The sequence below is a fragment of the Pongo pygmaeus genome, chromosome X, assembly GCF_028885625.2.
Source record: "Pongo pygmaeus isolate AG05252 chromosome X, NHGRI_mPonPyg2-v2.0_pri, whole genome shotgun sequence".
Lineage (NCBI taxonomy): Eukaryota > Metazoa > Chordata > Mammalia > Primates > Hominidae > Pongo > Pongo pygmaeus.
Window position 1 is genome coordinate 140,062,317 of NC_072396.2, and position 23,868 is coordinate 140,086,184.

Below are 23,868 nucleotides of genomic sequence, written 5' to 3' on the forward strand. Positions count from 1 at the left end.
CACAAGAATCGCCAGCTATTGGACCTGGAGTGAATCTTAACCAAGATCACCTTCACCTTGTAGGGTTATGCAGGTTGTGTTCTGTTTAACCCTAGGGGGCGCCACTCTCACAGATTATGATGTGAATGACTCTGCAAGGTGGTATCATTCTCAGCCTTATACAGTGTCCCTGCTTATTAGATCATTCTCCTTTTCAGCTTAGGTCCTAAGAAGCCAACTGGTTTGCTCAAGGTCACACAAGTATTTCATAACAGGGTTCATAGCCAATAACCTGCCCCCTTTCTTACTTCTCAGTCATTCTACTAATCCAAATTGCTCTGGAAGACCATGAAACCAGAAAAGAGTGTTTGATGTAGTTGCATGGATAATGGACTATATGCCTTCAGCTAAATGTGCAATTCAAATGGTTTGGTTTATCTCGGTATCATTTGCTCTTGTTTTCCACCTCCAGCTGTACTGGCCTGGTTGGCATAACTTCAGCATTTAGCATATCACACTGCTGCTCTCAGGCTCACCGAGACTCAAGTGGCTGTTCCACTCTGTTGCCACGCTGTGCTGTCTTCTCTCTTTCTTGCTGGCCCATTCCTCTGTGACTTCCTGTTAGCTGCCACCTTCTTCTTTTAGCTTCTCTTCTCAGCATTTTTTGCTGCTTTGTTTTTATACCCATCTCAGACCAGTCAGCACGACCCTTTTCTTCCTTCTATTCTGCAAACCAATCAATCACAGCATGTTGGCTGTTGACCTTGGATCTTTGGTTGTTTGCTGCTGTTCATAGCTGCTGGGCGTGGCTAGGGGATGCTGCTTCTTTGCCAAAACTTTTTGTTTCTTTTTCTTTCTCCCCTTATTCTAGATCTTGGGCTTTCTGAATGCTTGAAGATGCCAGAAGGGTTATATCCAAATAAGTGTGGCTCTATTCCTATTATTCCCTCTTTACTCTTGCTTAAAAGTGAAAATATTGCTTCGGTGGAAGAATCTTGGTTAGAAGAATTAATGTAGCTCAGACAGTCAATATAGCTAATTGTCTCTACCAAGGACAATGTATTTAAAAAATAACTACTCCTTCCTCTGCCCCTTACTCCATGCTCACCATCAATGTCACGCTAGGGTAACAGGTGTGTTGGCAGGTTTGGTTGAGCCTGAACAGAAAACTGGTCCTCTTGAGCCACAGCGCTTCAGCCATAATGGACGAAGTATTTTTTGCTTCAGTTCTTTGCGCTTGATCATTAGAGCTAGCAGGTCTTTCCAAAACTGCTTGCTTTAGTTCTACCTGATCAGTGAAGATATAGAATAGAATTAGGTTAAAGAGTGATTAATTTCTTAGAGTTTTGATACTTGCTGTTTAGTGGTTGTTTGTACTTTATATATTGTTCATTGTATAATCAAGAAATTCTTTGTAAATGTTTGGTTTGCAGGCTGGTTGGAAGGAAAATCATGCAACATTCATGAGCGAACTAAAAAATCTTCAGGCTTCTGGACTGACTACTCTTGGTCAGGCTCTAAGATCCTCATTTGATTTGTTAAATCTCAATAGATTAATATCTGGAATAGACAATTATGGACAGGTAAAAATAATTTGAGTGAGTACGGCTAATTTATTTTGGTGGCTTGGGGTAAGAATTTAAAATTGGGCATGGTTACTAAGTTTTCTGCTACTTTTCATAACCTCCAAATATGAGATTCTTATTACCTTTTAAATATATACTTTTTAAAAATCCCTCTTCTTTTGGTTCTTGTATATGGCTTGATAATAGAATAGCTAAAATTGTCTACCATGAGATAATCAGATGTTTGAGGATGATGTGAATAAACGGCTGAGAAATATCGGAACAAGACAATTGGAAAGAAACTTTCAGTGTCCTTAGCTCCTCTGCCCCTCCCAATCTGATGAAAAAGCTCTAGGATAAGAAGGCAGAGTAGTATTTGCTGTTGCTCTCATTGTCCTTTCCTCCTCTAAAGTCTGTGCTCACAGTAACCAGAGTCACTCTCCAGGTTGCAGCACGCAAGTCACTAGTGTCCTATCTGTGCCAGGATTTTGACTTAAGTGAATGGATTCATGAGGGTGGATGATAATGCCAGTAATCTTGTAATATTATTTTGTGATTACTTGGAAAGCAGAGTGAGAGAGGTATTTGAATGTTAATGGTTTGGGGAGTTCCTGAATTATAAGAATTCCTCAGTTTATACTGAATGTTACCTCTTCAGGGGTTGTTATTTTTATTCCCACCCATTTCGTTCCCTGATCATTTCTTCCTTATTTATCCAGACAAATTTTATCATATTCTTGAGAGATCATTGGCAAGGCAAATATAAAAGTTTAAATATACTTTTATTACTTTACATGGCTCTAATGCTTTTTAAATGTATTTTAGGGGAGAAATCCATTTTTTTTAGAACCATCTATTTTAATTACCATCACAGATGGAAACAAGTTAACAAGTACTGCTGGTGTTCAAGAAGAGGTGAGATTTTTTTTTTTTTTTAATTTTGTGTAAATGGCAGGGAACATGCAGCTATTTCTGTGGGAGGCGTTTCCAGTTAAGAGTAAGTTTGGTCAAATCATCCATCTTGGTAATCTTTGAAAGACTGCTTAATTTTATTGAGTTACATGAAAGAAAAAGTCAACCCTTTAATTCTTTCTTCATTTTTATATGGTTTGTTATGATGAACCTTTTCACATTTTTGCCTTATCAGCTCCATCTTCCTTTGAATTCCCCTCTGCCTGGAAGTGAACTAACCAAAGAACCTTTTCGTTGGGATCAAAGGTTATTTGCCCTGGTGTTGCGTTTGCCTGGAGTGGCTTCTACCGAACCAGAGCAACTAGGGAGCGTACCAACTGATGAATCTGCCATCACACAGATGTGTGAAGTCACAGGAGGTATTGGCAATATTTAATGTTTCTGAAGGAAAAATTCAGAGCATAGAGTATATTTTTCATTAAATGCCATATCCAGTCTTTACTTGTTTTCCTTCAAAGCCTTTTAACTCTGTTGCTTAAGGTCATCATTGGTATATTTGCTGCCAATGTCATTATGATTATTTCAAGTTATATTTTAGGATTTTAAAATGCTTATATTATGAAATTATATTTTATTTGATCAAACTTGTGCTATTTATTTTTCCTTCTGGGATAGGTCGCTCCTACTGTGTGAGAACACAAAGAATGTTGAATCAATGTTTAGAATCTCTAGTTCAAAAAGTTCAGAGTGGTGTAGTTATTAATTTTGAAAAAACAGGACCAGATCCACTTCCTATTGGAGAAGGTATAGTAGATAACTTTTTTAACCCTAAAGTGTTATATAGGAGAATGAGAAGACATTAAATAAATTATTATAGACACAGTCTTCACTATCCACGTGCATTTGAGTGGTTACAAACATCCATCCAAACAACTACCATACATTCACTGCCTATGTATATGTATCAGGTGGCCAAATTCTAACAACTTTAATTTCATGTTGAATGTTCCTAAGAACGTGTTTCCTTTTCCTGGTGCATTTTATATTCCCTGGTCCCAGTCTTTGGATGGCACTGACTCATTCACCTCTCTATTCACAAAATGTCTGGAGATTCACTATGGTATGCACTTAAATAATAATCTGGTTTTGGTTTTGTGAGTGCCAAATATGCTAAGCCATCTTTATGAAATATGTGTTAGTTTCTGCACCTCAGCAAGAAATTATGAATATTTATCCAGGAACTGCTCATCTTCTCTAAGATCCTACACTAGTATTTTCCCGGTCACTTCTTCACTCTGAAGTTAAGAGTTGAACAACCTTTTCTCCAAATGAGATTTCACAGAAAGTTTGACATCCAAAAATTGATGAAAGTAGGGTGACTTTTGCATAGGGGAAGTTAAATTGTAGTGAATCTCTAGATGGTTTGTGAATGGATGTTTGTAATCACTTGAATGCAAATGAATTTCAAAGGGATCAGGGAACTAAACAAGCACCATGGTAATGCATTGCAAGACTTCCATAGTAATACACTGCAAGAACAGAGCTCCTAGAAAGTCTATGTGTATATGTATGTAAGTGTATATATATATATACACACACACACACACACTCCATTATTATTACCACAGTGCTTGTCTAGCCTGATTTATATGCTTTAATTGCCTTGACCAAGAACAAAGGGGTCAAATGCATAAGGGCAGAAAGCTACACATTTCTGTCTGAAGCAGTGGATCATGTGGCTCCTGATCTTTTGTTGTTGTTATTGTTATTGTTGTTGTTTTGCTCTTTAGTTCCCCATCCTTTTGAGAAGCTGTTGGAAAAAATATAGACCCCTTTCCCTATAAATACAGACATAAGTGACACATTCACAATTTTGTATATAATCTCAGGGGTTTTTTGGACCTCCAAGTTCAGAACATCTGCCATAAAAGACTGAGGCCCCACAGACTATTTTAAATTAGCTGTGTAGGAAGGGCATGTTATACTGCTAGCAATCCAAAATTTCATGCTCACTATCTTAGCATAAACTGGGAACTTACATATTGAAATCCTAGTGGGATTTGGTGTCATGTAAATGGCTCAGATTTTTTTTCTAGCTCCAGTTCTCCTTTGTCCAGAGTTCTTAACCTTTCAGGTTCTGATGAAGGTTAAGAACCCTTTCCTCAGAAAAATACACATTGTCAGAATCGTGAGCTCAACTTCGGGGGGGTCCTCCAAAGCCATTACACTTTTTTTTCCCCTAGTGCACAGTGGACACATTAAATCTCCTAGTCTAAAGAAATTACTTGTTTAAAGTAATGCTTAAATAAGTTATTCGAATGACTGATAATTTAGGAAAAATGAGACTCAAATCATTAAAGCATATCTTTTACAAATATTATCATTGAAAGTTTATATAACTCTGCCTTGCCCTGATTTGGGGCGGGGGGAGAAGGAGGAAGGAAATGAAAGATGCTAGTTTAAATCATCAAAATGCATTCAGGATACATTATTCAGCATTATACAACACCCGTTGTCCATGGAATTTTGATGGTGGATGGAGAAACCATAGTGAATTAGTCCACGATAAACTTGATGTGTTTGCTTTGTGCTCCCCTCAACTATATACACATTGTCGGCATTTCTTCTATCTTTAAGTGAATTTGGCTAGTTTTTATTTTGCCTTTGTGGTCATTGGGTCTAATTGTTTGGCAAAGAGCACTTTTTTCTTGTATTTGGAAATAGAAAGAATATATAAATGGAATTTATGATCTATTTTTGTCAGACTCCAGAAATGTAAAAACTATAACAGGGAGTGAACAATTTCATTTGCCTAATTTAGTAATTGAATTCTTGAAAAATAACTAGTGTTTTGATGTTTTTAATTTATGTGTACGAGTCTCAGAAAATTTAAAACTAGTTTTACCATAGTTTTCTGCATAACTGCATATTCTCTTACTAGGTTAAGAATGGTGGGGTGGGTGTTGGGTTAGAAGAGATAGATTAGATGAAAAGAGTTGCTAGAGAGAACATTTAGAAATCCTAGTAGAGTCACTTTTTTTTCTTCTTCCATTTTTCATGAATGATTGTTCTTGTTTTATTTTGGACTTTGCTTTCAGCTGGAAAATTTGTACAAGAAGATCAGCAGCTGTAAAAAGAAACTCACGCCTTAGTTTGTCTTTTGTTTAACTTTTAGATGGACTTATGGATTCATCTAGGCCAAGCAATTCATTTGCTGCTCAGCCATGGCATAGTTGTCATAAACTCATTTATGTACGACCTAACTCTAAAACTGGTGTTCCTGTTGGACATTGGCCAATTCCAGAATCTTTTTGGCCAGATCAGAATTTACCTTCATTAGTAAGTGTCATAAAACAAAAAGGTAAACGTCATTCTGGATTTTCAATTTTCTGATTACAGTGAACCTTTTAAAATAGCTTTGAGGCCTTTATGCCATGCCACAGGCAAGTAAGTCTTCCCTCCTTTGCCTTCTATCTCTTACTGGAAGTCTAGCTTTGTGCCTAAAAGCAAAGGAGGACTTCCTTTATTTTCTGATACTTGTCATTCTTTAGTTGCCTTTGCCACTTGAGCTGCCCTTTTTGGATGTTAAAACATTGCTGTTTTTGATGCTGTTATAATCTGTTACTTGGTTTTAATTTCAGAGCAGCTGACTTGATTTACGTGGCAAACACAACGTCTAAAATGCACTGGCCTTGGTTTTCATACACAGCCTCAGGAAATTTGAACATAGCTTACACCTTGGATAGGTTCTGGGAACATATTAAAATCATATTCAAAATTTTACTTCTTCCTACTTTTCATCTTTTTGTAATCAATGGACTTTTGTAGCAATATACCTTTCAATGATGGTTAATTAAGCAATATTTAAAAAATAATCTCTAAGCAAGGACTTGTCTTTTTGGTCACTGCATTAGGTAGGAGAGGCTTTGCTATTTACAGTTGCTCCCAGTGCCAGATCAATTGGCTTTTTTTTTTTTTTTTTTTTTTTTTGTTTGGAGGGAGGGCAGTGTCTAGTAATAAGGGAGACGGTATGAAACCCACTCTCTCTTTTGTCTTCTTTCCCCTTCCCCAAATTGTAACAGGGCCTGAGTAATCTCCCTTGTGTGGGCTCAGGAGGGGACACAAACAAATCACTACTTCTTCTATTTAACATCTTCCTAGTTCAGTTCATCTATATTCTGTCTCAGTTTTAGAAATTTCTGACAGTGAATTGCATTTTCTCCTGGATTACTGCTTTTAGGCTTCTGCCCTTTTTTCAGAAGTGGCCAAGAAAGACCTGAATGTAAGACTAAAGAGCCCTTTTGGCCCCTGCTGTGGGTGAGGATAAACATCCCACTCCTCTCCTCAGGGCTTCAAGGTGTTACACCTGTGAAACCTCAGCCCTTCCAAACTCGAGTACAGGCTTTATGGCAAATTTACTTCATTTTTGCTAGCAACAAGTCTTCATTCATGTCTTTATGACATTTTTACCTGTTCAAATCTAAGGAGTCAGAAACCTTTCACAAGGTTAATTAAAACTAAGTTGGGAAAAAACAAAATAGAATAAGACATTCCAAGTAATTCACACATAGCTCATGTTACCATTCCTCCATCTTTAAAAGTTCATTTAAGAGCTATTTTTCTCAACTCCCAAACATCTTATAATTGTAAACTATAAAGGCAAATGAATATGTTTTCATTTTTTATAAAGGAAGCAGTGATATTTTATCATATTCATATTAGCCTTACAGGTTTCTCAACAAGAATAGGCTGACCCACTTCTTACTTTGTCTCTGGGACTTGTCCTGTGTCCCTCTCTCTCCATATTGCCCTTGCTGTTTGCCTTTCTCTCTCTGGTGCTCTCCAATCACACAAGCTAAACCTGTTACTTAAATGGCTTCTCCATTAATCTGCTCCAGTACCCCAGGTCCACAGGCCTTCGAAGCCCAGCGCAAAGCATCCCCAGCTCCAGCTATTCAAGGCAAACACGTTGGTGTTAGCAATGCTGTAAAAATCCATCTGGGCCCTGGCATTGTGACTGGCTTATTATCAGTCTCTATCTTGCCCTTTCCATACCTCTACTATTTTTCATCTTGCTTGTTCATAGCTTTAGCCCTCTCATTACCTTATTAGAAAGTTGCATGGATTTCTTCATTCCCAGCGTATCTGGACTATCTGTAACCTCATGGTACAAAGGAATGAAGGGCAGGCAGTTCTTGGAGGTCATAAAATAGATCTGAAATTCAACATTCATCCTACAAATCATAAAAACTTCTTAAACATATTCAAAACAGTTTTTTTTCAATTCACTGAAATTTTAGTTATGAGTGTTGTAATTTACCTTTCCTCTTCCTAATGTCAAGTAGATAGTAAAGAATCTGAGCCCTCTCTCCCATGGAAGCCATTGGTGGTTCCTAGAGATCTAGTAATCTTCTTTCTCAAAATGCTAGTCTGTATCTCAGTGATAATGTAACAAAATATAAAAGGACTTGCAGAATTGTCAGAAATATAAGCTTGCTTTGAGACCTAACCATTTTTTCTGCTTTTTTTAAAAAATTTTTTTTAGCCTCCACGAACATCTCATCCTGTTGTGAGGTTCTCCTGTGTAGATTGTGAGCCAATGGTAATAGACAAACTTCCTTTTGACAAATATGAACTTGAACCTTCACCCTTAACTCAGTATGTCTTGGAACGAAAGTCTCCCCATACCTGCTGGCAGGTACTTATCCTTACCTATTAGCTAAACGTTTGTAACCACTCTAGGATCTGGGAATTGTTTTAAGAAGCTTCAAAGGTTATTCTCAAAATAATTGGACTGACTGTGCTAATGATGTTTCTCATGAATGCTGTCAAATAAGCAACAGGGCCAGGCAAATAATTTCAGACTAATATGAATCATTAGTCTACTGTACATTGCCATTTAAAGCAATAGAGTCTGATGAAACCTATATATTTGAGGATTTGGGGGACCCCTTGAAGTCTACCCATGTACCCCAGCTTAAGAATCACTAATCTAAAGGTTGTACTTCACTTCAGGTATGGCGTCTGCAGCTGAAACAAGGTGTTTAGCCCTTACTTTGAACTTGACAGATTGGAAGTACAGGATAGTTTTGGCAGAGAACCATAAGCCCTGAAACTAATTTCTGTATTAGTGTAATATAATAAAACTCTTCGTCCTGTAGTACAAATAACACTAATGTGTGTAATGTGGATTTTGCAACTTGGATGAGACAAATGCATAGAGATATCTATCATACACTGGCTCTTCCAAGTGTTACACTTAAGCCAGAAGGATTTGCTAATTGGTTAATAGAGTCACCTATGGAATTTAATTTGTAAAAATTCAGAGATGGCAGTCACAGCCTTTTTATGTGGATACAACAAAAATGTCCTACCCTGTAAAGATGTATGTTCTATTTCTAAACTGTAGAGATGTGTGTTCTACTTCTATTAATATATAGGACTCTATAGCAATCAGTAACTGTTAGGCTCTATTTATGCAAGGAACACTTTCAGACTGCCATCTGTTTTATCTTAAAATGTGAGATTATTGCTACAAGTTTGTCTGTAAGCTACTTAAATTCTCCCAAGATGCTACAACTAGTTAGAAAAAAAGGAGCAGGCTTAAAGCAAGAATGTAAAAGCACAAGAAACAGAATAATCTCACAAACATAATACTGAGCAAAGAAGTCAGACAGAAAAGATTACATATTGTGTGATTCTATGTTATATACTTTCAGAGAGAGGTAAAACTAACTTACTGTTAGAAGTCAGGATAGTGGTTTCTCTTTGGGGGATGCAAGGTAGTGGACAGAAGAGGACACAAGGAGATGTCTGGTTTTGTTCTGTTTCTTTCTTTCATTCTTTTCTTTTTGTTTTGTTTTGTTTTAAGACAGCGTCCAGCCTGTTGCCCAGGGTGGAGTGCGGTAACAAAATCTCAGCTCACTGTAGCCTCCACCTCCATGGCTCAAGCAAAGTGATCCTCCCACCTCAGCCCCCCACAGAGGAGCTAGGACTACAGGCACACACCACAATTCCTGGCTAATTTTTTAATTTTTTTTTTTTTTTTTTTTTTAGAGAGACGGAGTCTCACTGTGTTGCCCAGGCTGGTCTCAAACTCCTGGGCTCAAGCAATCCTCCCACCTCGGCTTCCCAGAGTGCTGGGATGATGGCATCAACCATTGTGCCTGGCCATATTCTGTTTTTTGACTCGTGTGCTGTTTACACATGTACATTCACTTTATGAGCATTCATTGAGCTCTATACTTATAGTTTACCCCAAAAGTGCTAGAAATGTAGAGATATGGATAATAGATTGCTAATTTAAAATAAAGATATGACCTTTGAATTTATGGGTTGAAAAACATTTTTATAATGAAAGCAAATAAAATTACAAATTATAGCTTTTCCCTAAAATAACCTCTCTTTTCTATATAGCACATTTCTTGGAAACCTTCTTCAGAGAAACTTAAGAAATGCTGTCCTTGCTCCTGCACAACCCCTTAAATATGTCATATGCCTCTTTCCTGTACTTTATGTTACTTTGTTTTAGAGTATTCTTAATGTGATGAATTAGTGGTAGTGAAAAAGAATAAAATGAACCAGTAGCCAGGAAATTTGGCAAAACCACAATGGAGACCAGAGCCTAACCCTAGCTCTGTCACCAACTATGTGGCCTTGCACGAGGGACTTACTTTGTGTGAACTAGCTCTAAAGATCCTTTGGAACCCTAAAAATCTATGAATCTGTGGCTGATAAGGAATTTGGAAAAACTCAAGGGGCCAAGGAAGGTGGGAAAGAGAACGAGAGAAAGAAACAAAATACAGTGCTTTTCCTTTCATGGGAATCATAGATCTGACCCTTGACTGCCTTGTGCATGTGACTTTTTAATCTTTCTTTGATGAATTTTTCTTCTCTTCTAATATACATGCTTAGGAAATAAAATCCAGCATGGTTTATTGCAGTTATCTGTTTGTATTATCATTTAAATTATGACACAAAAGGTAGTAGACTCATGTTTTAGTACAACTCATGTTCTGTGGGGTCATAAATTACATAAATTACATTACATAATTATACCAACTTATTCTTAGTGATAACTTAGTATTATAAGAAGGTAGTGAATTGGTAGGTGATATTGGTGGTACTGAGAACTAGCAAGGTAAATGGATTCTGTTAAATGTCAAGGTTTGACTTTGTTGTAAATGATTCTGCCAAAGGACTTTGGAAAAGTAAAGGTCCAGGTCTCTAAAAGTATATATTGGGGGTTTGGACCAAAGACTCTGAACATGGAACAGAGAAAACATGGCAGCTGGGGGACCCCAGCACAACATATCAACTGTAAGGGGGCTGATGATACAGGAATCACATCAGGAAATCAGTAAGGAGTAAGAAAATAGTCATATGGAATTAAGATCAATGTTTTAATCTTCACTGAATGTTTACTCTACCAGCATAACCTTTTTTTTTTTTTTTTTTGAGACGGAGTCCTGCTCTGTTGCCCAGGCTGGAGTCCAGTGGCACAATCTTAGCTCACTGCAACCTCCACCTCCTGGGTTCAAGTGATTCTCCTGCCCAGCCTCTCGAGTAGCTGGGATTACAGGCGCACCACCATGCCCGGCTAATTTTTGTATTTTTTAGTAGAGATGGGGTTTCACCATGTTGGCCAGGCTGGTCTGGAACTCCTGACCTCAGGTGATCCGCCTGCCTCGGCCTTCCGAAGTGCTAGGATTACAGGCGTGAGCCACTGCACTCAGCCACTACCAGCGTAATTTATAAGAGAAATGCCTTCCAGGTTGACCCAAAGTATCTCCTTGCTGCCTCAAAATAATTAGCACCAGTGCCTGGCTTATTATAATAGGTTACTCAGTAAATACTTATTGAAAAAAAAATGGATAAATGGGTAGGGGAAGGAGGCAGCAAAGACGCATAGAGCAAAGACTTAATAATAGTACAATGAAGACGGTTTACATAATCTTTTAAGTAGGCTTTGTTTTTGTAATTTCATGCTTCAGGCATGGGACTATGTTCTATTTTCTTCACAGTCTGCACTCTGATTACCACTTGTTCTTTTGAGAAGTTAATGTGTTTTAGTGGCTGGTTTCCTCTTAGCAGTATTTCAGCTTTATTTTTCATTTTGCTAAGTAAGTAAATATTTGGGTACTGTTGATGTGGCCTGTGGTCTCTGAATGGTTGTTGCATAGTATAGTTTCATTTCTTAATATAATTTATAGGAGAATTGCGATCTGAACATTCATATTTAGTACGATTTTTTTTGAGACAGGGTCTCGCTCTGTCACCCAGGGTGGAGCGCAGTGGCACAGTCATGACTCACTGCAGCCTCAAGCTCCCGGGCTCAAGCCATCCTCCTGCTCAGCCTCCCAAGGATCTGGGACCATAGGCACGTGCCACCACACTTGGCTAATTTTTTAAATTTGTTGTAGAGATGAGATCTCCCTTTGTCTCCCAGGCTGGTCTCAAATTCCTGGCCTCAAGCAATCCTTCCACCTCAGTCTCCCAAAGTGTCAGGATTATAAGTGTGAGCCACCTGTAATCCTAGTACATGAGCCTGGCCTAGTATAATATATTTTGACATAACCATAGGCTAAAAACACTATTGCTATTTTAAAATTACAATCAAATTGTGCCATAGATGCTGCTATGGAATGTTACTGGGGGTTTGGTTTGACATAAAATCCTTATTGTCATCACTGTGCATTACTTCATGTTCTTCTCAGGTATTTGTTACTAGCAGTGGAAAGTACAATGAACTTGGATATCCATTTGGTTATTTAAAAGCCAGTACAACTTTAACTTGTGTAAACCTCTTTGTGATGCCTTACAACTACCCAGTTTTACTTCCTCTTTTAGGTAAGTAAAACATGTGCCACTGAATCATCTTTAAAATACAACAGAAATGAAAAATTGATAATAGACTAAGCATTTTAAATGTAGATCACAGTAAAAAACTGATTTGAAAGGATAGAATTTGCATACTGTTTTCTGTTTTGTTTGTTTTCTTTTTGTTGTTTTCACATCAAACAGAAGAGAAGCTTGACCTTCAGTGTGTGATTCTTATGCTGTTCTTCAGGTTGAAACTTCCAATGCACGCCCCACCCCCAATTCCCAGTTTGAAGTGCACTTGGCTTTTTTGTATAGTTTGGGCCAAAAAATACCAGAACAGACCTACCATGGGGTGGGAGTAATGGCTTGTGCTTGTTTCCCCTCAGAAGATAAATGCTCTTGAGGCATCTGTTTTAGGCAGAGTAGTGAGTCAAGAAAATAGGTACCAGAGTAAATTCTGCAATGACTGTGGTTGTAGAAGCTGTGATTTCCATAGCAGGGTTCTAAAAGGAACAACTCAAGAAGCTGTTACTCAGATACTAATGAAAATGTGTGTGGAGATATTTTCCCCTTATTTGAAGAGCCACATCTGTTTAGAGTAATGTGGTACTTACTGTACAGTATCCTTCTAGTTGTAAAGTTGTAAATGTTTTTATTTCGTGGCGTTTCTTAATTTTTGCAAAAAGGGTCGAATCTTTACTAAGTTTTCATATGATCATTAAAACTATAAGACTTTTAGTGCTATAAATACAACATACATTGAATATACTGAAATTGCAATACTTTTAAATGTTGATTTAAGAAGTTTAAGAATGAGTCATCGTAAATGTATTAGCATGATTATTTTATATAACCTATCTACTTTATTTCTTAGCCCAACCTAAGAGGGATGTTCTCTTTCTAAGAGCTGATTATCATTAACATAACATATAGGTTATATCTTTCAGATTAATAAGACAGCCAGTAAAAAGGTGTCTGTATTTTGCAGATTTATTTATCCCTTTTCTTAAATATGTCTTTATGACTTCAGTTTCCACAACTATAAAGTGAAGAGATTAGACTATGTAATCTTCACTAACACTGTTAATGGTATTATTTTTCTATTTTTAAGTGCACTTTTTTTGATCTACTTTATTGAGTTATGCTTGACATACAAAAAGCTGTACATATTTAATGTATACAACTTGATGAGTCTGGAGATAAGTATATACCCATTAAACCATCACCTCAATCTATGCCATAAACCTATCAGTCACCTCCAAAAGTTTCCTCCTGCCCTGATAAGATCTACCCTCTCACTGATCTTTTAAGTACACAATACAGTATTGTTAACTATAGGTACTATGCTAGAAAACATTATGCTGAGTGAAATAAGCCAGACACAGAAGAACAGATACTACATGATACCACTTACACACTTTTTATTTTGAGATAATTGCAGATTCACATGTAGTTGTAAGAAATAATATAGAAAGAGATGACCTCAAAAGCACAGGCTACAAAGGCAAAACTAGACACATGGGACTATATCAAACTTAAAAGCTTGTGCATCAAGGGAGGCGATCAACAGAGTGAAAAGGCAACCTATGGAATAGGAGAAAATATTTGCAAATCATATATCTCATAAGGGCTTAATTTCCAAAAAATATAAGGAAGTCTTACATTTCAATAGCAAAACAAAAACAAAACCCTAAATAGCCTCCTTTAAAAATGGGCAAAGGACTTGAATAGATATTTCTCCAAGGAAGAGGTACAAATGGTTAACAACCATATCGAGAGATGCTCAACGTCACTAATCATTACAGAAATGCAAACCAAAACTACAGTAAGGCATTACATTACACCCCTCAGGATGGTCACTATCACAAAAACAGAAAATGAGAAGTGTTGGTAAAGATGTGGAGAAATCGGAATTCTTGTGCACTCTTGGGAATGTAAAATGGTGCAACCAGTATGGAAAACAGATAGAAGTACCTCAAAAAATTAAAAATAGAATTAACCATATGATCCAGCAATCCCATTTCTGAGTATATATCCAAAAGAATCGAATCCAGAATCTTGAAGATATATTTGCACACCCATGTTCACTGCAGCATTATTCACAATAGCCAAAAAAAAAAAAAAAAAAAAATCCATTGATGGATAAATGAATAAAGAGAATGTGGTAGATATACATGCAATGGAATATTATTTAGCCTTAAGAAGGAAATTTTGTGACATGCTACAATATGGATGAACCTAGTGGACTTAATGCTAAGTGAAATAAGCCAAATGACAAATATTGTATGATTCCACTTACATGAGGTATTAAAAGTAGTCAAACTCATAGAAACAGGGGCTGGGTGAGGGGAAAATGGGGACTTGTTCTTCAGTGGGTAATAGAGTTTCAGTTTTGTAAGGTGAAAAGCCTCTAGATATCGGTGGCACAGCAATATGCATACAGTTAACACTATTGGACTGTACAGTTAAAAATGGTTAAGATGGTAAGTATTACATGTTTTTAAACACAATTTCTTTCTTTTGTTTTTTTGAGACAGAGTCTCTCTCTGTCACCCAAGCCAGAGTGTAATGGCATGATCTTGGCTCATTGCAACCTCCACCTCCCAGGTTCAAGTGACTCTCCCGCCTCAGCCTCCCAAGTAGCTTGGATGACAGGCACGCACCACACACAGCTACTTTTTGTATTTTTAGTAGAGATGAGGTTTCACCATGTTTTCCAGGCTGGTCTCGAACTCCTGACCTCAAGTGATTGGCCCACCTCGGCCTCCCAAAGTGCTGGGATTGCAGGCATGAGCCACTGAGCCCAGCCTAAACACAATTTTTAATAACATTTTTAAAAAAGAAATAACACAGAAAGATCCTATGTACTCTTTATTCAGTTTTCCCAAATGGAAGTCTTGCAAAACTACAGTACAGTATCACAATTGTGATATTAACATTGATGCAGTGAAGATACAGAACATTTTCATCACCACAAAGATCCCTTATGAGGCCCTATTACAGCCACATCTACCTGCCTTCTGTACCCATTCCCTCCTTAACCACTGCCAACCACTAATCTGTTCTACATGTCTACAATTTTGTTATATCAAGAATGTTATATAAATGGAACCATTCAGTATGTAACCTTTTGGGATTGGCTTTTTTCACTCAGTGTAATTCTCTAGAGATTCCTTCAGGTTGTTGCAAGTATCAATAGTTTGTTCCTCTTCACTGCTGAGTTTACAAACTATGACATTAATATACCACAGTTTCTCCACCTATTCATCTGTTGAAGGACATCTGTGTTGTTTATGCTTTTTGGCTATTGTGAATAAAGCTACTGTAAACATTTGCATACAGGTTGTGAACACAAGTCTTCACTTCTATGAGATAAATGCCCAGGAGTGCAATTGCTGGATCCTATGGTAGTTGCATGTTTAGTTATTTAAGAAATAGCCTAAATGTTTTCCAGAGTAGCTATACTATTTTACATTCCCACCATTAGTGTATGAGTGAATCAGTTTCTTTGCATCTTCATCAGCCTTTAGTGTTGTCAGTATTTTTAAAATTTTAGCCATTTTGATAGGTGTATGGTGATATAGCACTGTGGTTTTAATTTATATTTCCCTAATGGCTAACAATATTGATCATCTTTCTATGTGCTGATGTGCTAATGTGCCATTGTATATGTTCTTTGGTGAACTGACTTTTCCCTATATTTTAATTAGATTGTTTGCTTTTGTTACTGTTGAGTTTCAAAAGTTCTTTATATATCATAGATGCTAGCCCTCTGACAGATAGGTGACTTGCAAATACTTATTTAGATCTTTTTTGATCTTTCATTGGTGTTACACAGTTTTCCACATACAAATATGGTGCATATTTTGTTATATTTACACCTACTTCATTTTTTGAGTGATTGCAAATGGTATTGTATTTTTGATGTTGGTATCTACATGTTCACTGCTAGTATACACAAATACAGTTGATTTTTATGTTAATATTGTATCCTGCAACTTTACTGAGCTCACTTATTAGTTGTAGGAGAGTTTTGTAGATTCCCTGGAATTCTGTCTAATGTAGACAATTATGTCATCTGCAAATAGAGACAGTTTTACCTTTTCTATTCTTATCTTTGTGCTTTTTCTTCTCTTTTCTTGCCTCACTGTACTGTAGAGAACTTCCAGCACTGTGTTGAATGGCAGTGGTAAGATGTATGTTCCATCAGTGCTTAACAACTATGCACTATTCATTCTTACATTAAGCATAATGCTTTTGTAGATTTTCTTTATCAAGTTGAAGAGTTCTGGCTGGGTGCGGTGGCTCACGCCTGTAATCTCAGCACTTTGGGAAGACAAGGCAGGTGGATCACCTAAGGTCAGGAGTTCGAGACCAGCCTGACCAACATGGAAAAACCCCATCTCTACTAAAAAATACAAAAATTAGCTGGGTGTGGTGGCACGGGAGAATCGCTCGAACCCGGGAGGTGGAGGTTGCAATGAGCAGAGATTGTGTCACTGCACTCCAGCCTGGGAGACAGTGCAAAACTCCATCTCAAAAATAAAAAGTTGAAGAATTCCCCTTCTATTTGTATTTTTCTGAGTTTTAAAAAATCATAAATAGGTGTTAAAGCTTCTCAAATGCTCTTTCTTTCTTTTCTTTTTTTTTTTTTTTGAGATGGAATCTTGCTGTGTTGCCCAGGCTGGAGTGCAGTGGCACAATCTCAGCTCACTGCAACCTCCGCCTCCTGGGTTCAAGCGATTCTCATGCCTCAGCCTCCCAAGTAGCTGGATTACAGGCATGTACCACCATGCCTGGCTAATTTTTATATTTTTAGTTAGAGACGGGGTTTCACCATGTTGGGCAAGCTGATCTTGAACTCCTGACCTCAGGTGATCCATTCGCCTTGGCCTTCCAAAGTGCTGGTATTATAGGCACGAGCCACTGGGCCAGGCCTCAAATGTTCTTTCTGCATCATTTGACATGACCATATGATTTTTCTTCTTTAGTCTGTAAGTATGGTGGATTACACTGACTCATTTTCAAATATTGAACCAGCTTTCTATCGCTGAAATAAATCTCACTTGGTCATGGCATATAATTCTTTTCATATATATTACTGAGTTCTATGTGCTGATATTTTCTTGAGTAATTTTGTATCTATATTCATGAAAGATATTGGCCTGTAGTTTTCTTTTTTGTTGTTGTCTTTGGTTTTAGTATCAAGGTAATACAAGCTCTTCATAAAATGAATTGGGAAGTGCTTCTTCTATTCTGTTTTCTGGAAAAGATTGTGTATAATTGGTATTAATTATTCTGTAAACATTTGATAGAATTCCTGAGTGAAACTATCTGGTTCTAAACATTCCTGTTGGGAGTTTTCAAATTATTAATTCAATTTCTTTCATGGTTATAGGGTTATTCAAATTATGTATTTCATTGAGTGAAATGTGGTTATGTGTCCTTTTGAGGAATCAGTCCATTTGTCCATTTTATCTAAGTTGTGAAATGTATGTGTGTAGAGTCATTCTTAGCAATCCCTTATTGTCCTTTTGATGTGTACATAGTCTTTAGTGATATCACCTATATTATTCCTGGTATTGATAATACGGGTCTTATGTCTTCTTTGTTTTTGTCAGCCTTGCTAGATGTTTGTCACTTTTATTAATCTCATCAAAGAACCAGCTGTTTCATTAATCTTATCAATTTTTTTCTTTTTTAAATTTCATTGATTTCTTTATTTCCTTTCTTCTTACTTTAAGTTTGTTTTGCTTTTCTTTTTTGATTCTTGGTATGGGATCTTAGATTATTGGTTTGATACTTTTCCTCTTTTCTATTGTAAGTAGTACTTAGTGCCTTAAATTTCTCTCAGCACTAATTTAGCTGCTTTCCACAAATTTTACATGTTGTCCTTCATTTTCATTCACTTTACTTTGTCTTTTGATTTATCCTGAGACTTATTTGACCCATAGATTATTTAGAAGTGTATTGTTTGATTTCCAAGTATTTTGAAATTTACCTATTATCTTTTTGTTACTAGTTTCTAGATTGAATTCCATCGTGGTCAGAGGACACATCTGTATTCGATATCTACTCTTATAAATATGTTGCCATTTGCTTTATGGCAAAGCATATTTTCTATCTTAATATATATTCCAGCAGTGCTTAAGAATAATGTATGGTGTCATGTTGTTTGGTAGGATATTCTACAAGTGTTAAATTGTTCCTGTTGGTTGATGGTGTTCTGCTATATCCTTGTTGATTTTCTGTCTATTTGCTCTATCAGTTTTTGAGAGAGGGTTGTTGAAGTCTCCAACTATAATTGTGGATTTGTCTGTTTCTTTTTCAGTTCCATCAATTTTTGCTTCAACTATTTTGCAGCTTTTACTTGGTTCATACACATTTAGAATCATGGTGTATTCTTCCTTGATTGATCATTATGTAATGTATCTTTGCTAATTTTCTTTGCTTTTAAGTCTGCTTTATCTGATACTAATGTATCCACTTCTGTTTTTCTTTGATGTTTGCATGATATATCTTTTCCCATCATTTTACTTTGAACTTGCCTATAACTGTTTTGTTTAAGTGAGTTTCTTATGGACAGCACATTTTTGGGTCATGTTTTTTAATCCACTCTGCCAATCTTTGTTTTCTAATTGATGTATTTAGATATCTGCATTTAATGTGATTATTGTTATGTTAGGGCTTAAGTATGCTGTCTTATAGTATTGTTTTCTCTTTGTTCTATTTTTCTTTTCTCTGTTTTCGTTTTACTGGCATCTTTTGGGTTATTTAAACGTTTTTTAGAATTCTATTTTCTTTTACTATAGTACTTTCAAGTATATCTGTTTGGATAGCTTTTTTAGTGATTGCTCCAGGTGTTATATACACACAAATTACCACAGTCTACTCGTTCTCATTATTTTACTAATTTGAGTGGAATATAGAAACTTTATCTCTCATTATATTCCCTCACCCTCCTCCATTTATAATAAAATTATCTGAACTATTTTATGTACAATTAGAAATACATGAGGCAGTGTTATAACTGTCGCTTCAACTATCAAACATAATTTAGAAAACTCAGGATGAAAGTCCATTGTTTTAAACCATATTTTGGCATATCCTGTTCTTTCTTCCTGATAATTCAAGGTTTGTTCTTTTATGTTTAATTTCTGTTTAAAGAACATCCTTTAGCTGTTTTTTAAGGGTAGGTCTGCTAGTGACAAATTCTCTTAGTTTCTTTTCATCTGAGACTATCTTGATTTCCCCTTCATTCCTGAAATATATATATATATACATATATATACATATATATATGTATATATCCATATGTGTATATATATATGTATAGCTAGGTATAGAATTCTCGGTTAACAGTATTTTTATTTCAGCACTAGAAAAATGCTGTGTAACTGCCTTCTGTTCTTTTGGTTTCTAATGAGAAATCTACTTTAATTCTAATTGTTCTTCCTCTGTAAATGAGGTATTATTTTTCTTTGCTTTCAAGATTTATTTCTGCCTGTAGTTTTCAGAAGTTTGATTATGATGTGTCTTGGCATGCATTTCTCTGAGATTATTCTGTTTGAGGTTCACTCAGCTTCTTGAATCTGTAGGTTTATTTCTCCTTCCAAATTTGGCCGGTTTTCAGCCATTATTACCTTGAGTACTTTTTCAGCCCCACTTTCTTTCTCTTCTCCTTCCAGGATTCTGTTGACATGAATGTTAGATCTTTTCTTATAGTCTCTTAGATTCCTTAGGCTCCGTTCATTTTTTTTATTCTATTTTCTCTGTTATTCAGATTGGGTAATTTACATTGTTCTATTTTCCAGTTCATTGATTATTTCCTCTGTTCCCTGCATTCTGTTGTTGAGCCTATCTACTGAGCTTTTTATTTTGGTTATTGTATTTTTTTAATTCTAAAATTTCCATTTAGTTATTCTTTATATCTTCTATTCTTATTCTCTATTTCTTTGCAAGTGTTTTCATTTGTTTCAAGCCTGCTCATATTATTTTTTGAAACATGTTTTATGATGGCCGCTTTAAATTGGATATTTTTAACATCTCTATTATCTTGGTGTTGGCATCCCTTAATTGTCTTTTTAAATTAATTTTGAGGCCAGGCACAGTGGCTCACACCTTAATCACAGCACTTTGGGAGGCCAAGGCAGTTGGATCAATTGAGGTTAAGAATTCCAGACCAGACTAGCCTGGCCAACATGGTGAAACCCCGTCTCTACTAAAAATACAAAAATTAGCCGGGCATGGTGGTGCACGCCTGTAATTCCCACTACTCGGGAGGCTGAGGCACGACACTTACTTGAACTTGGGAGACAAAGGTTGTAGTAAGCCCAGATCACGCCACTGCACTCCAGCCTGGGTGATGGAGTGATACACTGTCTCAAAAAAAAAAATTAATTTTGAGATCTTCCTGGTTCTTGGTATGATGAGTGATTTTTTTCCTGTACATTTTCAATATTTTGTTATGAGTCTCTGGATCTTACTTAAACCTTCTGTTTTAACTTTCTTCCTCTCACACCCGTCTTGGAGAAACTGGGAGGTGCTGCCTCATTCATGCCAGGTAGAAGTCGAGGCTCGCCACTTGGCCTTCATTGACACCAAAAGGGAGGGGTCTCCTTGTTATTGTTGTGTGTGGGTAGGAGTTCTGGATCCTCCCTAGAATGATACCTTCCTGGCTGGAAGAGATAGGAATGCTTCATTATCTTCCACACTTGACCTCCACTGACACCATATGGGTAGAGGTGACCTCATTACTACTGAGCAGTTGTGAAAGTCCTATACAACTATTATGGGCTAAGCTCTAGGGTCCCATCTTTGGTCTAAATCCAGCCTGCCTTCCAAATTATTTCCTAAAAATTCCTTTAACTAGAGTAGCTGGTCTTCCAGTAGCTATCAGGATGTAGAGCACTTTACAATAGCAAGACTCATCCTCTCGACTTTGCCTTTGCTCGTCTTTCAGGTAATGGAGGTCAGATGAAGGCATGACATAATGGTTAAGAGGAATGATTATAGTGTGATCAAGCATTCAGTTCTTCCTTTGCCTAAAACCTTCTGTGCTTAAGTTGCCATGTGGTGCCCATCCCCAAACTCCCCAGCACTATGCCAAGTCAAATCCTGACACTGTCTTCCTGGTCACCTTTTAGTTCGCATCACTCTATTCCTCAACTGTCAAGTGTTTCTTCTGTTTGAAGTGTCTTCTGTCACCAGTAAGACATGTGTGGCATCTGTGCCTGGTCCTCCTTAGCCTATAATACTAAGACTCCAACCCTGCCTAAAGCATGATGACCTAAATTATTTTGGTTGCCCAATAGCCTTCTGGATGTTTCAAGAGTGTCTTCAAGCCAAGCTGAACTCTTACCTTACCATGCTCTTCCTCCTCTCTCCACAGTTTAGTTAGTGGCATCACCATGTCTATGCAAACATCCCACACCAGAAACTCTGAAGGCATCTTTGACTCTTCCCCTGTTCCCTAATCCCATACATTCAGCTAGGGTCCATGCCAATCTTGACTCAGTTCCCATTCTGCCCCCTGGCTTCAAATATCCATCTCCAGGCCTTTCTGTAACCTGTGTTTTCTGAGGAGTATAGGGTTTTTAACACCCTTTGAGGCTGGAGGTCCTTGAGCTCCTGAAGTCCAAACTTGGGATTCCTTGTGAGTTTCTGAAATAAACAAAAACTCAACATTTCCATAATTACTTAATTCTCTGGGTAGTTTGACATTTATAGTGGTTAAGAGTTTGGGCTGGAGGGCATAGCTGCCCAGGTATGAATCTGGCTCTGCTACTTGCTAGTTTCATGACCTTGGGCAAGATACCTAATCTCTCTATGCCTCAGTTTCTTCATTAGTGAAATGGGGATAATGATAGTACTTACCTCAAAGGGATTTAGTTGGAATTAAATGAGTTAATACAGTTAAATTGTTTAGAACTTGCCTGACAAATAGTAAGTGCTCAATAAATGGTGTTGTTATTATTATTGTCATTATTAATACCTACATTATCTCAGTAGCTCTCAAAGGCACTGCTATATTATACTAAAAAGGCTATTGTATAATTTTGCAGTTTTAGTGGACAGGGACAGTTAGTAAAAGGGCAAGTTAAGTTACACAGAACTTCTGGAATTCATTAGTCCAGAAGCATCACTATATTACTGCATAGTACAGTAATTGTTCATAACAGTGTCTCTTGTTTTCTTTTTATTAATACCAGATTTCAATCAAATTAAGGTCATGATAGTTTACTTATGCACTAAAACTTACTAAAAAATATAAAATATCTCATTTTCTGGAATAGATAAACGAAGCTTAATTGTATCAATGAGCTACCAGAATCATGTCATTAAGGAGGTCACCAAATTGTTGTAGTTAGCAAAGGACTCTCTCCCAATTAGGAAATTAGTTTTTCTACTGAGACCTAATAACTGCAGAAATTAGAGCATTTGTAACAACTTTTTTTTTCATTTTCTTAAATATATCACATTCGATCCACCTGTTCTTTTAAGAACTGAGGACTTGTGTAAAAAATAAACTTTAGTTCCATATTAAAACCAGTTATGATCAGGAGGAAGAAAGGGAGAGGTATGAGCATAGAGAAGAGAAGCAGGATACTTTGATGTGTATCAGTCACTATGTATCTGGTGCTTAACAGCTTACACTGGTTTGTTTTTCATTTTGTATGGGGCTTTTACACAAACATTATGTAGTTCCTTAGAATAGTCTTGTGGTAAGGCAATTATCATCTAACCCATTTTATAGATGAAATGGAGGCTTACAAAAGGCGATTTCTCCAAACTCACTGAGCTAAGGATGTGGCTGAGCTTGAACTCAAACCCAGGTCTTCCCTCTCTTTGAAGAAATAAATGGGGAGAAAGGAACTGGAAGAGAAAATACCAGTCATTTTTGAGGTGTTGGCAGTATCATTTTACTTTCATTCTACACTCTCATCACCTCTTCTTTCAAATGTTGATCAGCTAATTGTTTATGTGACACCTTTACTGTACCATCCTAGAGAGTCCATGTGAATGGGTATTTAATGCCATGGAAATAATTTGCTGAGCTACAGAGGTAGTGACTAAGGCAGTGTCACCCCAGGAGCTCTCTACTCTTAATCTAGACTGCAGAAGATTTTCTTTCTTCTCCTGACTCCCATTTTAAAACTCTGGCAGAAAATAATTAGCCTAAACGAGCTCCTTGGTGGAATCATTACACTTGGCATTGTTAGAAATACAAAGAGTATTATTCACTTGATTATCTAATCTATTTATATCTAAAAGATTCTCCAGTATTTATGTTTGTCAGTTAGTTTCCAAAATCTGCCTAATTCCCAACAGACTCCACATAAAGACATGGTATAACAGGATATATCCATGGTCTCTCATTCCTTTCTGTCAAGATATGAATGGTCTTTAAAGGCCCCACTTGCTGCAATGAACCAGAAATATCTTCAAATCTTTAACAAAAGACCTACATTTTATGACTTTGTAAATTCATTCAAATTTGTTTCAGCAGGAGTGAATAATTTATTATAGCTGTAAAAGTAAGGAAATACGTAGTCGCTTTTCTTAACTAAAGTAATTCAGATTTTCAAAG

At 36.8% G+C, this 23,868-nt stretch overlaps 1 protein-coding gene across 13 annotated transcripts in view; it reads left to right on the forward strand.

Moving 5' to 3' along the window:
* INTS6L (integrator complex subunit 6 like) overlaps positions 1 to 23,868 on the forward strand; it is a 61,970-nt gene that overhangs the window by 23,507 nt on the left and 14,595 nt on the right. For 8 of the 13 annotated variants that reach the window (XM_054471807.2, XM_054471810.2, XM_054471808.2 and 5 more), the window contains 7 exons: positions 1,413 to 1,562; positions 2,370 to 2,459; positions 2,692 to 2,875; positions 3,132 to 3,260; positions 5,632 to 5,795; positions 8,002 to 8,154; positions 12,173 to 12,305. In XM_054471807.2, coding sequence (XP_054327782.1) covers positions 1,413 to 1,562; positions 2,370 to 2,459; positions 2,692 to 2,875; positions 3,132 to 3,260; positions 5,632 to 5,795; positions 8,002 to 8,154; positions 12,173 to 12,305 — 1,003 coding nt within the window. The remainder of the gene's footprint in view (positions 1 to 1,412; positions 1,563 to 2,369; positions 2,460 to 2,691; positions 2,876 to 3,131; positions 3,261 to 5,631; positions 5,796 to 8,001; positions 8,155 to 12,172; positions 12,306 to 23,868) is intronic. The other 5 variants (XM_054471809.2, XM_054471812.2, XM_054471814.2 and 2 more) reach the window with 2 other exon arrangements.